Below are 20703 nucleotides of genomic sequence, written 5' to 3' on the forward strand. Positions count from 1 at the left end.
CTTGGTATCTCCTCAAAAGCTGCCACAAGTGGTACCTGACCCACCTTGTCCTTATGAAGGAGAGCTGGATCATGGATGGGAAGTTCCCACAGCTCCTGGTCTTAGATGCCTTCAATGAATAGCAATCAAGACCACAGTAACTCGGGGTGAAGAGATGGCTGGGAGGTTAAGAGCACTGGCTCTTCTTCCAGAGGTCCTGAGTTCAATTCCCAGCAATCACATGGTGTTTCACAACCATCTGTAATGAGATCTGGTGCCCTCTTCTGTCATGTAGACGTACATGCAGAACATTGTATACATAATAAATAAATAAATCTTAAAAAAGAAAAGACAAAACTCTTCAGCATCAGCTAACGGGCAGTGCATGGGGTGTTACAGGCTTATAGGATTGAGGCAATTATATGGCAGTTTTAGAAAAGAAAGAAATATAAATGGAAAAGGTGTCATTCTTGGCTGGGGATGTGGTTCAGTCAGCAGAGTGCTTGCCTAGCATGCATGAAGCCCAGGATTCCAACCCCAGTGCTGCATAAGAAGTTCAAGGTCACCCTCAGCTGCATTTCAAGTTCAGACCAGCTTGAGTTACATAAGGCCCTGTCTCAAAACACTAAAAAAAACCCAAAAAACCAACCAAACAAGCCAAATGTGATGGCATATGCCTTTAGTCCCCGAACTCAGAGGTAGGTGGATCTATGTGAGTTCGAGGCCAGCCTGGTCTATAAAGCCAGGACAAGGACAGCTGGGGCTACATAGACCTTCTCTCAACCAAACCAAATCAACAACAACAAACAAACACCCCAAAACCCCACCAAACTACAAAAAAGAACACAATTCCAATTACTAAGACGGTATATCCTAACCAACTCCCCCCATGTGATGTCACAGTTTCTCTTTTTCATTAATTGACTTGTGTGTAGGAGGCACCTCTGCTGTTACAGTATGCTTGTGGAAGTCAGGGGCAACTTGCAGGAGTCAATTAAGTCTCTCCTCCCACCTGTGGGTTCGAGACTGAACTCGGCGCAGGCTTGGCAGCAAGTGCCCTTACTAGCCCAAGGTTACGGGTTTTTTGTCTGTCTAAATTTTCCATGTTACGTGTATGGGTGTTTTGTTTGTGTCTATGTCTGTGCACTGCTTGCATGCTTGGTGAGCACAGAGGTCAGAAGAGGGCATCAGATCCCCTGGGACTGAAATTACAGATGATTGTGAGCCACCACGTGGGTGCTGAGAATTGAACCCAGGTCCGAGGTTACAGTTTTAATGTAAAAGATATTGCGCCCTTTGCAAGAAAAAGGGTGGATATTCTGCTGGATATGGTTGCTCCCACTTGTAATCCCAGAACTTGAGAGGCTGTGGCAGGAGGGTTTCTGAGAGTTTGGAGAAAAGTTGGGACTATATCTTGAGTTCTAGACCAGCCTGAGCTGTATAGTATGAGACTCTGCTTTTAGGATTTAAAATATTCTAACTAGCCGGGCGGTGGTGGCACACGCCTTTAATCCCAGCACTCAGGAGGCAGAGCCTGGCGGATCTCTGTGAGTTCGAGGCCAGCCTGGGCTACCAAGTGAGCTCCAGGAAAGGTGCAAAGCTACACAGAGAAACCCTGTCTCGAAAAACCAAAAAAAAAAAAAAAAAAAAAAAAAAAAAATTCTAACTATCACACTAGGAGCCTAGCTCATATGAAATCATGGTACTAAAAGAGGAAACAAATATTTCCATATAAATTCCTGATGACTTCACGCCCACATTTTAAAATCTAATTAGATTACTATCCCAGGGCATCTGTGTATTCTTGGTAGTGTGCAATTTTTCAGTGTCAAAATAAAGCCTTATTTTTATGTGTGGGTGGTGCTGACAAAATAAGTGTGAGTGATGTCCATAGGGAACACGGCACCAGGGCTGAGCTAGGAGTCGGGATGCCACACTGGACCTGTCCTTCAGAGGAACACTTTCTACGACTCACCAAAGCCAGGCGTGAGCTCCGGAGCGTCCCACAGCCAGCACGGGCAGATGCAGGGGTCTCAGGGAATGCTAGCCTACACACAGCACAATCACATCTTCAGGACCAACGTACACACCACACGGTGAGTTGACTGCACAGTCCTGGTCTGCCGTGCGCTCGCTTTGCGTCTCCTCACCAGAAGGGCTGAGTGCAAAGCCTGTCCCGAGGAAGGAACAGCAGTGACTGAATTCAACTAGCCTTCAGAGGTCTCTCTTCCGAGGTCTTTCTGTTCCACTCAGCATAACTGGGGGACAACTGTCCATGCTGGTGGCTTTGCGGTGCTCATCCCAAACAGAAACCTCTGAAGGGTAAGGAAGAGCTGTCAACCGCTGTTAATGTTCTACCCACATTGTCACTGGGCAGTAGAGTTCACGCCTCTCCCCAACCAGAAACTGTTAATCCTCAGTACTTCCGGTTGAAAAAGAATCGGTATCATCTAGTTTAACACCTTAACACATTATAAAGTGTCCTAATATAACTCAGCTTTCAGGCATGAGTGCTATGACCCACAGGGAAGAAGCTGCTTTTCAAAAACAATTTTTATATTTGTGTGCATGTGTGTGTTTGTGTGTGTGGTATGAGTGGAAGCATGTGCCAAAGCACGTGTGGGGAACGAAAGTGACAAAGTGGCCAGACTCTTCATTTGGGAGTGTGTTCAAAGGGCACAGGGGAGGTGACAATCTCTGCATCACCTGCTCACTTCTACTGGAAATCTCAAACTGTTCTAAAAAAGTTAACCTATTTTTTAAGGTGTCCAGGAATATATAATGTATACACACACACACACACACACACACACACACACACACACACACACACACACACACATATATATATATATATATATATATACATACAATATAATAACATATATGCATGTTACACATAGTTTTATATATAATATAGGTCAAATATATGCCAAAATGCAGGAAAGTATTGTGATTAGGTTGACCTGAGTTTTAAGAGTCAAATTTTAAACCAAAAGTGGGGGAAGGGATAGGGATTCACCCATTCATTTAATAAATATTTATTAAGCTCCTACATCAAGCCAGGCCTTGTTCCTAGAACAGTAGATGGAGCCCAGGGCCTCGCGCACACTGCACAAGCTCTCTACCTCTGAACCAAATCTGTAGCCTCTTGTACTGTTTATTTAGAGACAAGAACTTCACTGAGTTGCCCCGGAAGTGTTTTGAAGTACACCATACATTGATACCTCATTTCTGAGACAGGATCTCACTATGTAGCTCTGGCTGGCCTGGAACTCAGAGATCCCCCTGCCTCTGCCTCCCGAGTGCTGGGATTAATGAAAAAGTCCTGAGCGACCATGCTCAGCTCACACTGCTGCCTCTTAAAAAGCATACGCCACCATCAACATTGGTGGCGGCACTCCCATATACGTGATATGCCGGACTCTATCTTAAAAACATAGATAGAAAAAATACTCATAATCTCTGCAGGTGGTTTCTTAGGATGCTAACCAGCGTGTGCTTTTCAGGTTTCTCCATTTTCCTTTATTTATACCTGGCTAATTCATTCCTCAGGAGCATCCTGAGCAAAGATTAAAGAGGGCAGACAGGATACTAGGAGAGGGCAAAATCTGGTCCTGTCACTGAGTCAGCAGCAAACTTGGAGTAAAGATGAAAGCTAAATTTTCCAATTTTTTTTTTATATATTTCACACTAACGAGAAAGCTTAAAAAAAATAGGTGAGCTGATGGCTTAGTAACCTGTCATTGCCTTCCCATAATTAGGAATAATAAGGAAAAGTCACCCTAATGACCCTGACGTGACGAGTTCTTGTCACTTCACCAGTGACCACAATGTCAACAAGCTGGGGCTGGGAGGATGGCTCACCATGTCACCATGAAGATCATGACCGCCGGTATCCACGTAAAAATACCCTGGCTGGGCGGTGGTGGTGGTGCACACCTTTAATCCAAGCGCTCAGGAGGCAGAGAGAGCCAGGCAGGTCTCTGTGAGTTCGAGGCCAGCCTGGTCTACAGTGTAAGTTCCTGGACAGCCAGGGCTACACAGAGAAACCCTGTCTTGAAAATTCCCCCAAAACAAACCAAACCAAACCTGCCATTTAAGGAGGCAGAGACAGGAGGATCTCTGTTAGTTTGAGGCCAGTTTGTCTACACAGTGAGCTCCATGACAGCAAGGGCTACCCAGTTAGACCCTGTCTCAAACAAAACAAAACAAAAACCAAAACTAAAGTAAGTAGCTAACATTTAAAACTGCCTTGTGTACTCTGTCTTGTCCTCTCCCGACGCCAGCACCAGGGGCAGAACTCAGAGCTCCACGTGTGCTCCGCAAGCCCTCTCCCACTGAGCCATGTCTCCACCCCTTTCTGTCCTCTGAAATTATTGACATAGATTCCCACTTTAAGTTGCCCAGGCAGGCCTTGAACTTTCAGTCCTCCTGTCTCAGCCTCCCACTAGCTGGGATTACAGACCTGAACCAGCAGGCCTGGCTTTATTACACTCCTTTGATACAAAAATACAAGGCCTAACATACACATACATGAATCTAACTAAGTTATAAACTATAATTTTTCAAAGCTCACCTAGACTGTGAATGCTTTCTGCCATAAACAGTTTTTAGAAGTGTTTCACTCCTTAACAAAGCAGGATGTGGCTTAAGCGTGGGCTTTTCATGTAGAATGAGTGTTCGAAGCCAGAAGCTTTTCAGGGCCTTGGAGGATTTTTATTAAAGTCCCAAGACTGTATAGAATCTTAAGATCAGTGAAAGTCCATGAGAGCTACAGCCACCTGCCACCAATCCCTCATGCCACCCAAAATGTGCCACTCCGTCTAGAAGCATCATTCTGCCCAGTGAGGCTTTAGCACCCTATCATTATCTCATTACACATGAGCCAGGTCCCAAAGCCACCATGTAAGGAAAGCCCTTAATCAGGGCCTCAGCCTGGCTGCCAGGCGCACTGTACATCGCCAAGCCGCTGACCACTAGACACACAGACGGCTTCTTCAGCCCCAGTTCCCTTCCTTCCTCTGGGCTGTCTTTCTTCCTTTCTTCCTTCCTTCCTTCCTTCCTTCCTTTCTTTCTTTCTTTCTTTCTTTCTTTCTTTCTTTCTTTCTTTCTTTCTTTTTTTCTTGAAAACCGCTAAAAAATAATAATAATAAAAATTAGGGGGTTGGAGAGATGGCTCAGCCGTTAAGAGCACTGACTGCTCTTCCAGAGGTCCTGAGTTCAATTCCCAAAAACCACATGGTGGCGCACAGCCATCTATAGTGGGATCAGATGACCTCTTCTGGCATAAAATCGTACATGCAGATAGCGCACTCATATACATAAAATAAATAAACAAATAATTTTAAAAAACTGCTTAAAAAAGCTAAGATAACTGATAGTTGACACGTTGGCCTTAAAACACAGATTTTGCACCGATTTTTCATGACAGTGTCCTAACATGCTAACCCACTCCCTCCGTTAAACTATAAGCTATCCAAAGGCAAAAGCCTGCACTCAGCATGCTTTAAAAACAAAACAAAAAACAAAACCATCTTTTTTCATTGCCATATACTTCGTATATAATATGACTGGCCAATTTGTTATTGGCCATAAGTAAACACATAAGTTTACCAAGTAAAATAAATCCAAATATTTCATATGTCTTCTATTAACAATATTTCTCAAGTGTTCTCTTTTTTGTCTCCACCTCTGGTACTGGGTTTGACCCCAGAACCTCATGCATGCCAGGCAAGTATTTTACCACAGAGTCACATCTCAGCAGGTCTTTGCTTTGCTTTTTCAGACAGGGGCTTGCCATGTAGTCCCAGCTGATGTGGGACTCACTGTGTACTCCAGGCTGGATGCAAACTCACAACAATCCTCCTGCCTCAGCCTCTCCAACCTTGGGATTACAGGGGTGAGCTGCCAGGGCTGCTCTTGTCTTTGACTTCCTGTCTTCCATTCTCAAAAGATAGGCAGGAAGCTCAGTCATGCTTCTTCCTCCAGCCACCTGCCCTCTAGATCACCCTGCTAGAACATTCTCCAACATAGCTATGAAATGTCTACTCTCTCAGTCACTCAGGAACCATGCCACTGTTTCAATAAGTGAGGGGAACACATGCCCAGACTTCAGTTCTGCTGCTTGACCATGACTTCTGATGTGCCCCCACCCCGACAACAAAAACAAAACAGAAAAACAAAACAAAACAAAAAAACCAAACCAAAAACAAACAAACAAAACCCCAAAACAAAACTGAGGGAAATGAAAATAAGAAAAAACAGAGCACTCAAAGGCCCACCGTTTTGCCTAACCTAGGTTTGTACAAGTACTTAAAAAATATGTGCTAATTTAATTTTTTCAAAGTGGTATTTTGCACTCGTCACCTGACATTTTGACAGCTGAATGAATGGAAATTCTTTTGACAGAGGATGTTTATAGAATGAGTTCTCCCGATTTAAGGGCCAGTACTCCCAGGATTCTAGTATTAACAGAATACTTTAGTCTAAGAAACGGTTATGTAAAAAACAATTAAAGCAAAAGAAAAAAATTGAGGAAGATGCCCTGCATTTCCCTAATTGCCCTAACCTTGTTTTATTTTGACATGACATTTCTTGGCCTCGTCTTGGACGGCAACACCATCCCACACTTTCTCCTCCACACCCTTCACAAATGGAATTCAGAAAGGTAGTCAGCGGGCACTTTGGAATCCATCACTGAGAATGACTGGTCATGGGCACATTTCGGCGCAATAACCGCGGTTTCGTCCCCACCTTCACCCAGGCCCCTGCACTGCCAGCCTATGCCCAGCCTTTCCAGGTGCTGGAGTCCAGAGGAAGGCAGGGCAACAGGCCCTGTCCCTCGGTCAACAGCCTCCCTTTCCCAGAGATGGCCTGAGGGCTGCCCTAGCGTCCTCTGACCGCCCTCGGTGGGACCGTTTCCAGACGCCAAGCTGCTCGCTAACCCACCTGCACCCCAAAACGAAGGATCCTGCGAGGCCAACCCCTCTTAAAACCGTTTCCTCTGGGTAGCAGGACAGAAACAGGTTCCCGGCAACCGGCCCTTCATGGTATCTTATGATCTCCCCTACCGCTGTCCTCCTGCGGACCAAACGCCGCAGCCCCCCTCAAATTCAGGATCTGAGCTGTCCCCAAAGAATTACAAGTGTGTCCCAACGCTCCGGGTGTAAAGTCCTCACTTCCAGAGAGAAGACCTCACCCCTCGCTCGCGGCACCCCCAAGCCCAAGACCCGAAACCGGGAGCCTGCCAGGCCGCCCCGCCCCCGGGAGCAGCGCGGGATCCGCCCGCACTCCAAAGCACAGATCTGCCCCAGAGCTCTGGCCAGGGGCGCGCGCAATTACGCAGCCCGGCACGGCGCGGGCCCCACGCCCCCGGGGATTGCCCGCAGGTCGCCGCTCCGGGAGCCAGGACCGAGCCCTGCGCCACCCGAAGGCCGCCGGGGCCACCCGATCCGCGTTCCCTCCTCGCTGGGCGACGACGCGCGCCGAGGTCCCTCGCCTCGCCTCCCGCCCAGGCCCGCCCGCGGCCCGGCCCCTCACTCACCCAAAGCTCGGTGCCCCAGCTCATGGTGCAGGGACCGGGAAGGGGCCCCCTACCCCCTTCGCCGGCGATCGCTGAGGCCCTGCGGACACTGTGAATGCGGAAAGCCGGCCTCCCGCCGTTTCCTCCGGCCCGCTCCTCCTCTAGCCCTGGCTCTCCACCTCTCGTCTCTCCGCGCGGAGCAAAATGGCCCGAGGAAGCAGCAGCGACCGCCGCAGCGCGCCCGCCCCGCACCGGAGCCGAGGGGCGGGGTGGGGCGGGACGAAAGGCGGGGCGGGGCGGGGCCGGACTGACAGCTCGCGTGTACCGTCCCGCCCCCAGGCTCCCTTTGGCCGGGTTGCCCGGGGGTCCGGAAGGACGCCAGCCCCTCGGTACTTCTCCTAGTCGTCGGTTTTCGGCAGCCAGCGCGCCCTACGCTGTCGGGACCCGCGCTCACTGCCTGCAGACTGGCCGGCTCGTGATCACGACGCTCCATCGCGGTCTGCCCTCCATCCACCGCTCCCAGCACAGCTTTGCATTTCAGAACTTTCGCCTGCCGGCCACCGACGCCCACTTTAGAGGCTCCCGGAGCGGCTTCTCCTACCATCCAGCTACTGTGGAAGCCCAAGGAGCCTGTCAGCGTGCGTGGAAGTGGGGCCTGGAACCGTGACGTCGTGCACTGTGTACACAGGGACGGTGAGGCAAATAGAGACCGAGCAGATCCGAAAAACCAGGGAAGGAACTCGGGGATCAGCGCTCAAAGAATTATAATCTGTGGAACAAGCCCTTTCCTAATTGTTCGTCCAGGAATCTCAGCAGTGAAGTCCTGTTACTCCGCTGAAGTACAGCAGACTCTCTAGGGCCCCCTGAGAACTTGGAGGGTTCAAATCCAGCCTCCGAGCTCATTGGTCTTGGACAGATTTCACCTCTAGTAGGAGAGCCCCAGCTGCCAAAGGGAGGCAGTATCTGCCGGTCCCGCCCTAGTGGTGTGAACCAAGGAGGTAAACTGGCCCGTGGGTGGCTAGTACAGAATGGAGACCATCTCATTAACCCTTCCAAAGCTCCACAGAATATCATTGCTCACAAGCTGTGAGAAATCTGGGGCTTCCAACTGTTTCCACGATTTTTCTTTCTCTGAATGTTACTGCTGAGACCTTTCCTCCAGAGCCATGGCTTCAGGAACAGGTCCCTCTTCTTCTTCTTCTTCTAAATAATTTATTTATTCTTATTTTATGTACATTGGTGTTTTACCTACATATATGTCTGGGGCGGGGGTCAGATCTTGGAGTTACAGACAGTTGTTAGTTGCCATGTGGGTGCTGGGAATTGAACACAGGTCCTCTGGCAGAGCAGTCAGTGCTCCCAACCACTGAGCCATCTCTCCAGCCCCACAGGTCCCTCTTCTAAATGGTTTTTCCACTTCCTGCTCTCTTTGACCTGTTCATCTTCCTTCAAGGAGTTCATTCTTCTCGAAGGGTGAATCTCAGCCCAGTGTGTGGTGGCCTATACTTGTAGTCTCAGCACTCCTGAGAAGGGACAGGAAGAGGCCAACCTGAGCCACATAGTAAGTACCAAGCAGGCTAACCTGGGCATCCAAGTGAAACCCTGACTAAAATAAAATAAAAATAAAAAGAGTGTGGTGTGAGGCAGAGGCAGTTGGATCTTTTCTATGAGTTAAAGGCCTGGGTTACATAGTGAGTTCCAGGCCAAGGACTACAATAGTGAGACTCTGTCTCAAAACACACACACACACACACACACACACACAAAAAAAAAAAAAATAATAATAATAATAATTTGTTTAAAAAGTAAAAGGAAAGAAAGAAAAAGGAAGGAGGGGTGGAGCTGAGAACCTTGCCTCAAACCTCAGGACCTCCTACTTCCTTTGCTGGGTAGTTACATCTAAACTATCAAAACTGTTTCAGGCTCTTTTGTCGGTTACAAGCCCCTCCCCCACCCTTTGTGTCTGTTTAAATATTTTGTTTCCACATTTCCCAGGTCTGAGCACTCTTTACTCCCTAGACTGCCAGATATGTGAGAGTCAGGATGGCCAGTAGGCCACCTCCCTGCCAAGGCAGATTAATGGCCAGGGTGCGTTGGAGGGCTTGGAAATGTAAACAATGTTAATTATCAATGCCACAGTGTTGTTTTTTGGTTATATTTCTCTCTTAATGTGTGCGGGTGTTTTATCTGCATGTATATCAGTGTAGCACACTGACGTTTGGTGCCCTTGGAGGCCAGCGAGGGTGTTGAGAATCAAATCTGTGCTCTTAGCCACACCAAGCTATCTGCCCAGCCCCAACAATGCCACGGGTTGTATTTGCTCAAAGCTGGAAATGGCCAGTTACTTAGCAAGATGCTGCCTGTGTTGTCGTCTACTCGGAAAAAATAGGCTAGCCAGGAGGTAGAGCAACCTGTACCCTAAAGAGAAAGGAGCGGAAGAAACTGCAGAACGGAGAGATGCCTGAAGACGGAACTTTTTATGTGAGGAAGCAGAAACTGTTACAGGACCTTTGAAAGCCACAGGAGGTGCAGGAGCCAAGTTAACTGGGTACACTTGAAGTATCTTTCACTTTTTAAGTCTGGACAGCAACTGGAAAGTGCCTTGAGTCAAAAGCTTCAGAAAATGAAAGCGAAATGCAGCATTGATCTTTTAACAGGGGTGTTCTCACCCTACACAAATGCTAGGCTCACAAAGTTGTGGTCTTTGCTTTTGACTAATCTGATGGCAAGGAAGGGGTTAACCCTAAAGGAAGGCATCTGAACAAACACAACACAGACCCTACTTACATAGGTTTCTGTCTGGTTGGTTTGCTTTGTTTTTACATTTTATTGTATTTATCTGTTCACTAGTATGTGTGGGGGCTTGCACATAGAGCACACAGTAGAGGTCAGAGAACAACTTGTGGGAGGGGCTTCTCCTCCTACCATGTGGTCCCCAGGGACTGATGTTAGGTCATCAGCCTCCACGGCAGGTGCCTTTACTGGCGGAGCCGTCTTCTGAGGCCTTATTTTCTGAGACAAGATTTTATTCTGTAGCCCAGGCTGACCCAGAACTTTGGTGGGTGATCCTCCTGCTTCCATAGGTACTTCTGAGCAGTCAGAGGCAAATCTAGCAGAGATTTGGACAGTCCTAACCCTGTATGGAATTCATGAGCACCTCACTTGAGGTTTATAGGGAGGTACCTGTTCAGTGGCAGATGGGTGCGTGTGTGTGTGGGTGTTCTGAAGCAGGTGGGGATCCCAGTGTCCAGTCCTTATTAGGTGTGTGCCTTCTGACCACTTCCACCATCTGAGCTTCACGGACTCCCAGGAGGCTGAAGTACCAGACAAGCACGCGCTTTAGTGTGGTTTGGACATGCAGAGCTCAGGGCGGGCAGCTGAAGAGCTTCCCTTCCCCAAACCTCAGTTTCCTCTCTAATGACCTCATGGCCTCTTCAAATACTAAAAGAAAATATCTGTGAAGTGCTTAGCAAAGAGTACACATACGAGTTTCCTTTCCTTTCCTCCTGTGTGCCACAGCAAGGAAGCAATGTCTTACAGACTGCTGCTATCGCTAGATCCTTAGGCCCGAATGGCAGGCAAGATGACTGGTTGTCTATCACAAGAGTTTCCTAATGACATCCCAGCACCCTCCCCCTCACCTCCCCCCACCCTAGCCCCGGCCACAATGGTTTCTATCTGAGTTTAGCTTAATTCACAATGGAGTTAAATTGCAATAAACTCCTATAAACTTTTATATTTTGTGATCTCTGGCTGGCTGGAACTCACAGAGATCTGCCTGCCTCTGCCTCCTGAGTGCTTAGAGGGGTATGCCATCAAGCCTAGCTTACTGTTCTTTTTTTTAAAGACAGGGTCTCATGTAGTCTAGGTGGACCTCAAACTCACTATGTAGCCAAGGCTGGCTTTGAAATGACCTGAGTACAAAGAATGCATTTAATATTCCAAGAAACCAACAACAATGTTTGTTGAGCCATGGTAAATTGAGAACTGGCTGTACATACTCAGGACCCCAGGAAGCAGCTAAGAAGAAGAACTAGGAACAAGTTAAAACTAGGAACTTTCTAGTGAGTGCAATCTTAAAACTGCAAGTAGATTTCAATACCCTATGGCTGAGTTCTCTGAAGGTCTGTAAAGACTCCATAAGTCATGAAACACTGGCTGCTTGGAGCTGGGCAGGTTGTAGACAGTGTCCCCAGGTTGACAAGTGGTTCTCAGATTTATTTCCATCACAACCTTCAGCCCTCAGAAGGTGTGTGGACGCCACTGGACCGACATCTTCCCAGTTGCCAAAAAGATGCTCTCAAGGGTTTCTTTCCTCTGTGTCTGAAGAGATGCCTGAGATTCTCCACTGCAATCTGGAAGACATGGCCAATGGTGTTACCAGGCCGAGAAGCCTCTGGTTCCTTATGGTGTTAGCTTTGGGGTCTAAGAACTCTTCTGAAAAGACAACCCCTGGGACAGTTCAGCAGGTAAAGGAGCTGACGTCAAACTTGTCAACTTGAGTTCTATCCTGGTGACTATGGTGGAAAGTGGGAACAGACTTTTGAACATCACCCTCTGACCTCCACACATTCTTCATGGCATGTGCCCCTGCCCCAATACACACATAAATAAATGTAATACAAACTTTGGTAAAAGGGAAACCAAATGGCAGTTATGTCTTATTTTCGCCAACAGTCCAAGCCTGGGCTCAATAGAATTAATAGCATTATATTCAAACTACAAGTTTGAACTCAAACCCGAGTTTCCTGCCGGTGGCAACCTTGAACTGATCCTGCAAACTGTAAAGGCTCTTGATTAAGATAGCAAGGCTCAGAGCCAGGGTTAGGAGCTCTGCCCTTCTTGACCTCAGGCTTTTCCAGTCAGTGCCTCGGTTTAATGCCCCCTAAAAAGTGCTGCCACGGGAGAAGCAGGCATAACTTGTTTTGTTACTCAACAAGATATGCTGGTTGCAGCATCCTGGTTACACAAATGTCCTTTTCTGGAAACTAGGCAGGCATGTGTTATACCTTTCTGGGACCCAGTGTTGGCAGAACATTCCACATTGACTTCTTGTAACAGGTTTTCAAAGACTTTGTCAGGGGTTTTTCATGCTCCTTCCTCTGGATTTCAAAATAACCACTGGAGTCCACAGAGTTCCCAAACACACAGAGACAGACATTCTCACAAACCACTGACCACATCTGATTGGTGTGGTCCTGTGGAGGGGTTGTCATAATTCCCAGGTTTAAAAATGAAGGAGAGCCGGGCGGTGGTGGCGCACGCCTTTAATCCCAGCACTCGGGAGGCAGAGCCAGGAAGATCTCTGTGAGTTCGAGGCCAGCCTGGGCTACCAAGTGAGTTCCAGGAGAGGTGCAAAGCTACACAGAGAAACCCTGTCTCGAAAAACCAAAAAAAAAAAAAAAAAAAAAAAATTAAAAAAAAATAAATAAATAAATAAAAGAAGGAATCCTAAAGATTTAAGGTCTGGCTAAAGTTTTACCACAACAAAGCAAAACTCTTCTTTGGAATAGATATTTTACCACCACTAAGAGGAAATGAGGATACCTGGACATTCTGTTTTTAATATTAGTCAAATTTAAAGACATACCTTCTAAAAAGTGCTATTGAACTTTATTATTTATTGGTCTTTATTATTTTTACTTATGTGTGTATATGTGTATGTATGTGGCGGGGGTAGGGTGTCCATGGAGGCCAGAAGAAGACATTGGATCCTCTGGAGCTGTAGTGACAGGTGGTTGTGAGCTGCCTGATGTGGGTACTCTGGGTGAGTAGCAAGTGCCCTTAACCACTGAGTCATTTCTGCAGCCCCACCTTATTATTATTTTGAGACAGGGTCTCACTACGCAGCTCTGATGGTCCTGGAACTCACTATATAGACCAGGCTGGCTTCAAACCCACAGAGATCCATTTGCCTCTGCCTGCCAAGTGCTAGGATTAAAGGCATGTGCCATCATGGCTGACTTTTATCATTATTATATTTATGTGTATGTCTGCATATATGTGTGTGTGCCAGGTGCCCATGGAGGCCAGAAGAGGTTATAAATGGTTGTTAGTCACCATATGGGTTCTAGGAAACAAACTCCAGTCCTCTACAAGATCACTAAGTACTCTTAAGTGCTGAGCTATCTCCCTAGCCCAGGTTATTATTATCAATTGGGCACTGGACTTTAAAAAGTGAAAAATAAGATGGGAATATAGCTCAGGAAATGAAGACTTGTCTAGCATGCATGAAGCCTTAGCACTACAACATCAAAAAGGAAAAACTCACTTAAAAATTCATGTGTTTACTTAACATTTTTAAAGTAAAATTCACTTAAGTAGAAATGGCTCAATAATTAAGAGCATAAACTGCCCTTCCAGATGACCCAGTTCCAACTCCCAGCACCCACACGGTGGCCAACAACCATCTGTAACTCCAGCTTCAGAGGATCTGATGCTATCTTTTGGCCTCTGCAGGCTCCTGCATGCATATGGCATGCATACATATACACTCAGGCACACACACACATACACATAAATAAATATTTAAAATTTCTTCCTTAAGTGTCTTTAGCCTTTCTTCTTGCTTCCCTAAACAAAGTATCAGATTTTTCACATTCTTACTCTTTTTCATGTTTTGAATGTTCCAGTGTGGGGGACTGAACCCAAGACCTCTTTCACGCACATGCTAGGCTAAGGTACATCCCCAGCACATGACTTCTACTTCAGACTTCTGTCCTGGGGTCACAGCTATGTTACCACGCCAGCTTGTTACCCTTTTTAAAATACGAAGTTACAAAAATCAGAGAGCTGAGGCTGGAGAGGCAGGTCAGCAGTTAAGGGTGTGGACCGCTCTTATGGAGGACCTGAATTTGGTTCCCAGCACCCATCTCATGGGGCTCGCTACCACTTTCCAGCTCCAGGGGTTCTAGAACCCTCTTTTGGCCTCCAGGAAACCTACAATCACATGCACTCCCCCACTCACACACATACACAAAATAAAAATGGAATAATAACTCTTTTTTAAAAAATTACAAAGCTGTTCACAACATTGGGCAAGAAGCCCAGATCCACTTCTGTAGCAACTGAAGTTTCAGTCCTGGTTTTACAGATGCTTGCTAAAACTACCCAAAAGGCTGTGTGATCTTTGGAAAGTCACATAATGTTCTCTGGCACTGATTTCATACCTGTTAAATAAAGTGGACAAATCTGGGTTACCTCCAGAGCCTTCCAGCCTAACACAGCATGCAAAGGCCTTTCTACAACACGCAGGACAGAGGGTTTTGCATGAGTGTGCTGGTGGGTCATTATACAGGAACAGACTGCCTCTGAATTAGTTAATCCAACCAAACTTTGTCTGAAAAAAGAAAATACACACCTTGTAAGACTTTCCTGATTTTAGATGGCATAACATACATACAGATCACATAACCGATTAAGTTCACTCAGAAAACAATTTCTCATCTCTCCTCATGGAGCTGCAAAAGATTAATTCTAGAGTTTCCTGCTGGAGGTTCCATTATCTGTCAAGGGGGTGGGATTAGATGAAAATCCTGTTCAAACAAGGAAGACTGCATATTCAAAAGAGATGGCCCAAGACCCAAGGGAAGGGCATAAAGGTCAGCCACCAACCAGTAGTCACTGCCTTTCCCTCCCATGAAACTTAAAGGTATTTTAAGATAAACTGCAACATGTGCCTCCACCTACATGTTCTACTTTCGCCTTTGAAGAGGGTGCGGCTGAGTTGCACTGGATTTTAGTCAGGGGAAGGATTAGGAGATTTGTCAGTTTTGAAGATTGTGCACACACAGAGGAAAACTGAGACCTTCTGGAGCCCCAGCTCACTTTCAGTTCTGCGCTTCTGTATTTTCCCAAGTGGTTTGTGATTTTTTTTTTAATTAGACAGGGTAGCCCCAACCAACCAAGGGAATTTTTTCTTCCTTTCTTTTCTTTTTTCTTTTTTTTTTTTTTTTTTTTTTGAGATAGGGTTTCTCTGAGTATTCCTGGCTGGTCTTGAACTCAGAGATTCACCTGCCTCTGCCTCCAGAGTGCTGCAATCAAAGGTGTAGGCCACCACTGCCAGCTCCAAGTGAAATTTTTTTTCCCCCGAGACAGGGTTTCTCTGTGTAGCCCTGGCTGTCCTGGAACTCGCTCTGTAGACCAGGCTGGCCTCGAACTCACATAGTTCCACCTGCCTCTGCCTCCTGAGTGTTGGTATTAAAGACATGTGCCACCACAGCCTGGCTCCAAGTGAATTTCTTCAGTTGACTGTTTTGTGTTCAGCTGTACTTCCAGAGGACTGGAGTTTGGGTTCCTAGCAAGCATACTGTAACTCCACACTGTGAGCACACTGTAGCTCCCAACTACCTGTAACTCCAGCTCCAGGGAATCCAATGCTCTCTTCTAGTCTCTTCAGCACATATGCACACAGACACATAAATAAAAATAAACTAAATTATCTATCTACCTATATGTAATTACATCTATAGATATATCATGTTGGGTTGGAAACGTTGCTCTGTGGTTAAGAGCACTTACTACTCTTCCAGAGGACCCCAGTTCAGTTTCCAGCACCCATGATATCAGGCAGCTCACAACTGCACGTTAACTCCAGCTCCAGAGGATCTGACACTATCTTCTAGTCCCCTCAGGTACCTGTACGTGACACACACACACACACACACACACACACACACACACACACACAAACAAATTACAAACAAACAAAACTTATATATCCCGTTCCTAATTCCAGTTAAAAGTTTTAGGAATCTGATTTTGTCACAGGAGTCAACACACCTGTACATTGGTGGTTGCCTAGTAGTTGAATTCCTAGTGGTTTTTATTGTGTCCTGTTCTGTTTAAATGATCACACACACAGACACACCACACAAGTGCACTTGCATACATTACTTGTGTGTCCAGTTAAAAACAAGAATCTAACGCCTGGCAGTGGTGGTGCACACGCCTTTAATCCCAGCACTCAGGAGGCAGAGGCAAGTGGATCACTGTGAGTTTGAGGCCAGTCTGGTCTACAAAGTGAGTTCCAGGACAACAAGAGCTGTTACACAGAGACACCTTGTTTCAAAAAACTGAAAAAATAAATAAATAAAAGAATTTAAAAACTAAAGAAACTTGACTATCAGCAATTTTAATATACTTGTTTCCTGTAACTCCTTGATAAACAATGGTATCAGGGACCTACTACCAAGTCCTCAACTGCCAAGGACCAGAAGCAAAGTCTCTACAGGGACTACAACAGAAGACATTAAGGCTCAGACTCTAGTGGTGGCATGAAATCACATGAGGCAAAATGATGTATCACTTAAAAATTTCCATGTGATCTCCAGCTCAACCTGGACCAATGGCCATTTCTCAGAGCTTAGATAGAGTAGGGGAGAAGTATGACACCTACCTCTTATCTGATTGGATTGTCCCAAAGATTAAATGCCATTTAAAAAAAAAAAAAGCCTAGTAGATTGCTTCATATGGACTCAATAAATCCTACTACTACAACTCTTCGCCTGCGGTTTGTGGTAAAGGGCCTAGGATAATAATAAATCAAGGGATCTAAGACAAGCCAGCAATTGCTAAGATATTACCACCGACGACAGGCCAGTCAACAGCCAGGGAGCGTGTGACGGACACTGCGGGTCCAGCCTTTGGTCCAGGTCCCTCACTCCCAAGCCGGGCGAGGCAGAAAGGAGGCCCCCGTTAGTCTTGCCCCGCCCTGGTTGTCATGGCAAACGCTTCAGGGTCCTCAGAGGGCCTTCACCGGAAGTCTGCACTGAGAAAGCCAACTGACAAGTCCTGAGGTGGCTAGCTCAGGTCCCAGAGTTGCATTTCGCAGTATAACGAGCTTAAGGACCTCAGAGGTGGCGGCCGCGCCCCCTTCCAGAGCACTTCCGGGACGCCGCACTTTGACACGGAAGTGGGTGGTAGAGGAAGTAGCTGGTGATGCTGGAACAAACATGGCCGTCCCGGTTCCCCTCGGCTGCTCGGGCTCCTACTGTCTGCGGCTGCTACCACTGCTGGCGCTGCTGGAGCTGCTGGTCGACCCCGGCCTGGGTCGCGTCCACCACCTGGCGCTCAAAGTAAGGCCTGGCGAGATGGGGCTAGGGACGGGGAGTGGAGGCGGGTCGCGACAGCTGCTCGGGGCTGAGCCAACTTTGGCCCTGCGGGGTCTCTAAGTTTGGCTCCCGAGCTGGGGCTCTGCGCGGCCCAGTGGGGACGGACTACGCGGTGCGGGTGCCTCGGCTAGTCTGCTCCCTGCAGTTTGGAGGTCTTGGGGAAGGGGCCCAGCCGCGGCCTAACCCCAAAGGACCCGGGAGGCCGCTCCTGCGATCCCTCCTGGCTTCCCTGGGATCCACGCCGGGGGTAACCTCCTTTCCCTCCTCACCCTTACACAACTTTAATCCCAATTTCTCTAGTCCGTCATCTCCGCCCTTCTGTGCGCCCGCACCTGGCGCTTTGAAGGTGTGTGGAATCTTAGCCTTTTTCCCTGCTAGGTTTAGGGCGCTCCATTGACTGACCAAAGCGAGGATTCCTAAGAGGAATTCAAATCACGCCTGAAATATATGCCTTTTTGAAAAAAGAAAAAAAAAAAAAAAAAGAAAGAAAGAAAGAAAGAAAGAAGTAACCGTGAGAATTCAGACTCAACATTCAAAGTGTTTCTAAGTAGTGGGTCTTTTTCTTTCTGTCTCTATGTCATTGCCTAAGGGAGATGTTTATGACAGACCTGGAACGAACACTAGGAACCGCTATTGGTAACCCACAGTTTAAAGTTCTCTAAGGCTTACACAAAGTTGTCAGCAGGTTAATGTATTTGGAAACAGAAGATGACATCATTATGACTCAAAGCTTTGTACATTTCCCTAATAGTGTTTCAGTAAGTTTGTGGACCTGGACACAGCTGTCTTGTAACACCTTGCATTAGTCGTGAAGCGTCAAGTCTTGGGAATGTGGAGTTTAAAGAATAGAGATTTGAAACCTGGCCAGATCTATACAGGCATACTTGCATTGCCAGCTTTTGTTTGTAAATAAAAATGATCTCAAGTAAAGTGACTCTTAACCACAGCAAGACAGGTCAGTCTTGGCTCCATTTGAAGAAAGGAGCTTGTAGGAGCTGTCCCCAGAGAAATACTTGTTGAAGGCCACACAACTTTCTTGGCCTTCCCGTGACTTCATAATCCTGGTGCAGCTTATCAGTAGTTTCGAACTTGCAGGTTAATCACTCTGGGTCTAAGAACTCCTGATTTCTGAATTCTCCCATTTTGAAGTTTACAGCTTGTTTTTACTGAGTACATAATGCAGCTGAGATTGTAAAGCTTAGGAATTAGAAACAAAACTTGGAACAGGACACACTGGGACTATGTCTCCTGTTACCTGTTCAATATTTCTAGTATTAAAATGCCAGGTGCCTGGTATCATCAGGTTAACACTGGCAGTATTTCTATTGGCCAGCCTTGGTGGCCATTATTTACCAACCTTAGATACCAGCCTTAGTGGTAGAGGCAAACCTAGAGTAGTTCTGTGGTTGATTTCTTGTCCCTTGTGTCTACTTAGTGTAGTTCTGTGATTGATTCTCTCCTGTGCCAAATGACTTGGTTTTCTCTCTTGTAACAGGTTTCCTAAGCTTATTCTATAATTGGTACTAGAATCTTTTTTCTTAGTCTTAAGTAGATGACATTTACCCACAGCGGGCCTATTAAAGAGGCACGAGATGGTCTTGCTTTCTTGAGGTCGGGAAGCATAGACTAGATCAGATTAAAAACCCAGACTTTCAAGAACATGAAGTGATCACCAACTATCAGGAGTATGAATTGATTTTTAAAAGATTCATTTTATTTTTCTTTATGTGTATTTGTGTGTGTGTGTGTGTGTGTGTGTGTGTGTGTGTGTGTGTGTGTGTGTGTACATGTGAGAGTAGGTGCCTTGGAGCTGGAGTAATAGGCAGTTGTGAGCTGCCCCATGTGGGTGCTGGGAACCAAACTTGGGTCCCCTGCAAGAGCCATATATTCTCTTAACTGCTGAGTCTTTTCTTTTCTTTTCTTTTCCTTCCTTCCTTCCTTCCTTCCTTCCTTCCTTCCTTCCTTCCTTCCTTCCTTCCTTCTTTCCAGACAGCGTTTCCCTGTGTAGTTTTGGTGCCTGTCCTGGAACTCTCTCTGTAGACCAGGCTGGCCTCGAACTCACAGAGATCCGCCTGCCTCTGCCTTCTGAGTGCTGGGACTAAAGGTGTGTGTCACCACCGCCCGGCATGCTGAGCCGTTTCTGTAGCATTGATCCTATTGCACCAGCGTAGGTATGGTTGTATTAGGAACTCCCATGTGCCTGTCCTGTGGCTAGTCCCGCCCCTCCCGCTGATGTCATTTCTCTCTTGTCAACTTTTTTATAGTTTTCTAAGTTAGAAAAGAATCTCTTCATTTTTAATTCACCATCTGTATTTCCATCTCCTATTTGTTCTCCTGGTCTTCTCACATCTTGTGTCTTTTGACCTTTCTGTATATTCCTTACTCTTTTTTTTTTTTTTTTTTTTTTTGAGACAGGATCTCTGTGTGTAGCTTTGGTGCCTGTCCTGGAATTCACTCGGTAGTCCAGACTGGCCTCAAACTCACAGAGATCTGCCTGCTTCTGCCTCCGAGTGCTAGGACTAAAGGTATGCACCATCATGCCTGGCTTATTCCTTACTTTTTAAAAACTTTATTTTTATTTTGCTGCATGTATGTCTGTGTGAGGATGTCAGATCTTGGAGTTAAAGACAGTTGTGAGCTGCCATGTGGGTGATAGGACTTGAACCCAGGTCCTCTGGGAGAGCAGTCAGTGTTCTCAACCACTGAGCCATCTCTCCAGCCCTTAACCACTGAGCCATCTCTCCAGCCCCTTATTCTGTACTTTTTTTGTTTGTTTGTTTTGAGACAAGGTTTTTCTGTGTAGTTTTGGTGCCTGTCCTGGATCTCACTCTGTAGACCAGGCTGGCCTCAAACTCACAGAGATCTGCCTGCCTCTGCCTCCGAGTGCTGGGACTAAAGGTGTGTGCCACCACTGCCTGGCTTATTCCGTACTTTTTTTTTTTTTTTTTTTTTTTTTTTTTTCTCCGGTTTTTCGAGACAGGGCTTCTCTTTGTAGCTTTGTGCCTTTCCTGGAACTCACTTGGTAGCCCAGGCTGGCCTCAAACTCACAGAGATCCGCCTGGCTCTGCCTCCCGAGTGCTGGGATTA

The 20703-nt window shown here is 46.6% G+C and overlaps 2 protein-coding genes and 1 long non-coding RNA gene across 15 annotated transcripts in view; 1 reads left to right on the forward strand and 2 right to left on the reverse strand.

Moving 5' to 3' along the window:
* Fnbp1 (formin binding protein 1) overlaps positions 1-7698 on the reverse strand; it is a 123806-nt gene extending 116108 nt beyond the window's left edge. For 3 of the 12 annotated variants that reach the window (XM_059260013.1, XM_059260014.1, XM_059260011.1), the window contains exon 1: positions 7526-7697. In XM_059260013.1, the coding sequence (XP_059115996.1) occupies positions 7526-7549 (24 nt within the window). In that variant the 5' untranslated portion in view covers positions 7550-7697. Of the gene's footprint in view, positions 1-7525 lie in introns of all 12 variants that reach the window. The other 9 variants (XM_059260022.1, XM_059260020.1, XM_059260017.1 and 6 more) reach the window with 6 other exon arrangements.
* Positions 7699-11418: 3720 nt separating this feature from the next.
* Positions 11419-17246, reverse strand: LOC131908897 (uncharacterized). Of its 2 annotated transcripts, none has more exons than XR_009378683.1 (3): positions 17089-17246; positions 14674-14843; positions 11419-11859 (listed from the first exon to the last, which is right to left on the reverse strand). It is a non-coding gene; the product is annotated as an uncharacterized LOC131908897 (long non-coding RNA). The 2 variants fall into 2 exon arrangements; XR_009378682.1 differs by having other exon boundaries at positions 16902-17246.
* Positions 17247-17408: 162 nt separating this feature from the next.
* The window catches only part of Gpr107 (G protein-coupled receptor 107), a 62217-nt gene continuing 58922 nt past the window's right edge, over positions 17409-20703 (forward strand). The window contains exon 1 of the mRNA XM_059260025.1: positions 17409-17580. Coding sequence (XP_059116008.1) covers positions 17458-17580 — 123 coding nt within the window. The 5' untranslated portion in view covers positions 17409-17457. The remainder of the gene's footprint in view (positions 17581-20703) is intronic.

The sequence above is a fragment of the Peromyscus eremicus genome, chromosome 4 (assembly GCF_949786415.1).
Source record: "Peromyscus eremicus chromosome 4, PerEre_H2_v1, whole genome shotgun sequence".
Taxonomy (NCBI): Eukaryota; Metazoa; Chordata; class Mammalia; order Rodentia; family Cricetidae; genus Peromyscus; species Peromyscus eremicus.